General features: G+C 53.8%; 1 protein-coding gene across 1 annotated transcript in view; it reads right to left on the reverse strand.

Annotated features, from left to right (window-relative positions):
• FOXG_07011 (uncharacterized protein) overlaps positions 1-546 on the reverse strand; it is a gene marked incomplete at both ends in the record, with an annotated part of 2,413 nt that extends 1,867 nt beyond the window's left edge. The window contains 2 exons of the mRNA XM_018385647.1: positions 13-124; positions 179-546. Coding sequence (XP_018244279.1) covers positions 13-124; positions 179-546 — 480 coding nt within the window. The remainder of the gene's footprint in view (positions 1-12; positions 125-178) is intronic.

Consider the following 546-nt stretch of genomic DNA (forward strand, 5'->3'; position numbering starts at 1 on the left):
GATCATCTTGACTCTAGCACGCGGCACGGCGCTGTACTGCAAGCGTCGTCGCTTGGGCCGTTCAGATTCATCGGTTGACAGATCTGGATCAGCTGCTTGACTGCTCTCGAAAATCCTGTGAGACCTGGCGTTGGTCAATAGTGCTCAAGCTCGCGACGTCACATTCACATTCACATACTTGCGGAGATGGTCCGCTGCCGAACTCGTAGCAGCAGCGGCGAAGAACTCAGGCTGACCCTTCGCGTCACACAAACGACAGGCCCAGTAAGGACTCAAAGGACTATCGTTAGTGTCGATCTCAACAAGAAAAAATCCATGGCGCTTGATCCAGCTCTTCCGGCCCTTCGAGCCCTTCCGGGACAAGGACTCTTCCAAAACATATCGTTTGTTCCTCCACACTGCTCGCGGAAGATCTGCAACAGTAGGGTGGTCTGGCAATGCCGACTGCGTCGTCAGCTCGAATTGACTCGCCAAATTCCTCGGTGGTCGAAGAAAAGAAAAGGCAGAGGGTGGAGGCGAAGGAAGCATGATGTCGTCGGATTCCAT

Source organism: Fusarium oxysporum, chromosome 6 (genome assembly GCF_000149955.1).
Source record: "Fusarium oxysporum f. sp. lycopersici 4287 chromosome 6, whole genome shotgun sequence".
Taxonomy (NCBI): domain Eukaryota; kingdom Fungi; phylum Ascomycota; class Sordariomycetes; order Hypocreales; family Nectriaceae; genus Fusarium; species Fusarium oxysporum.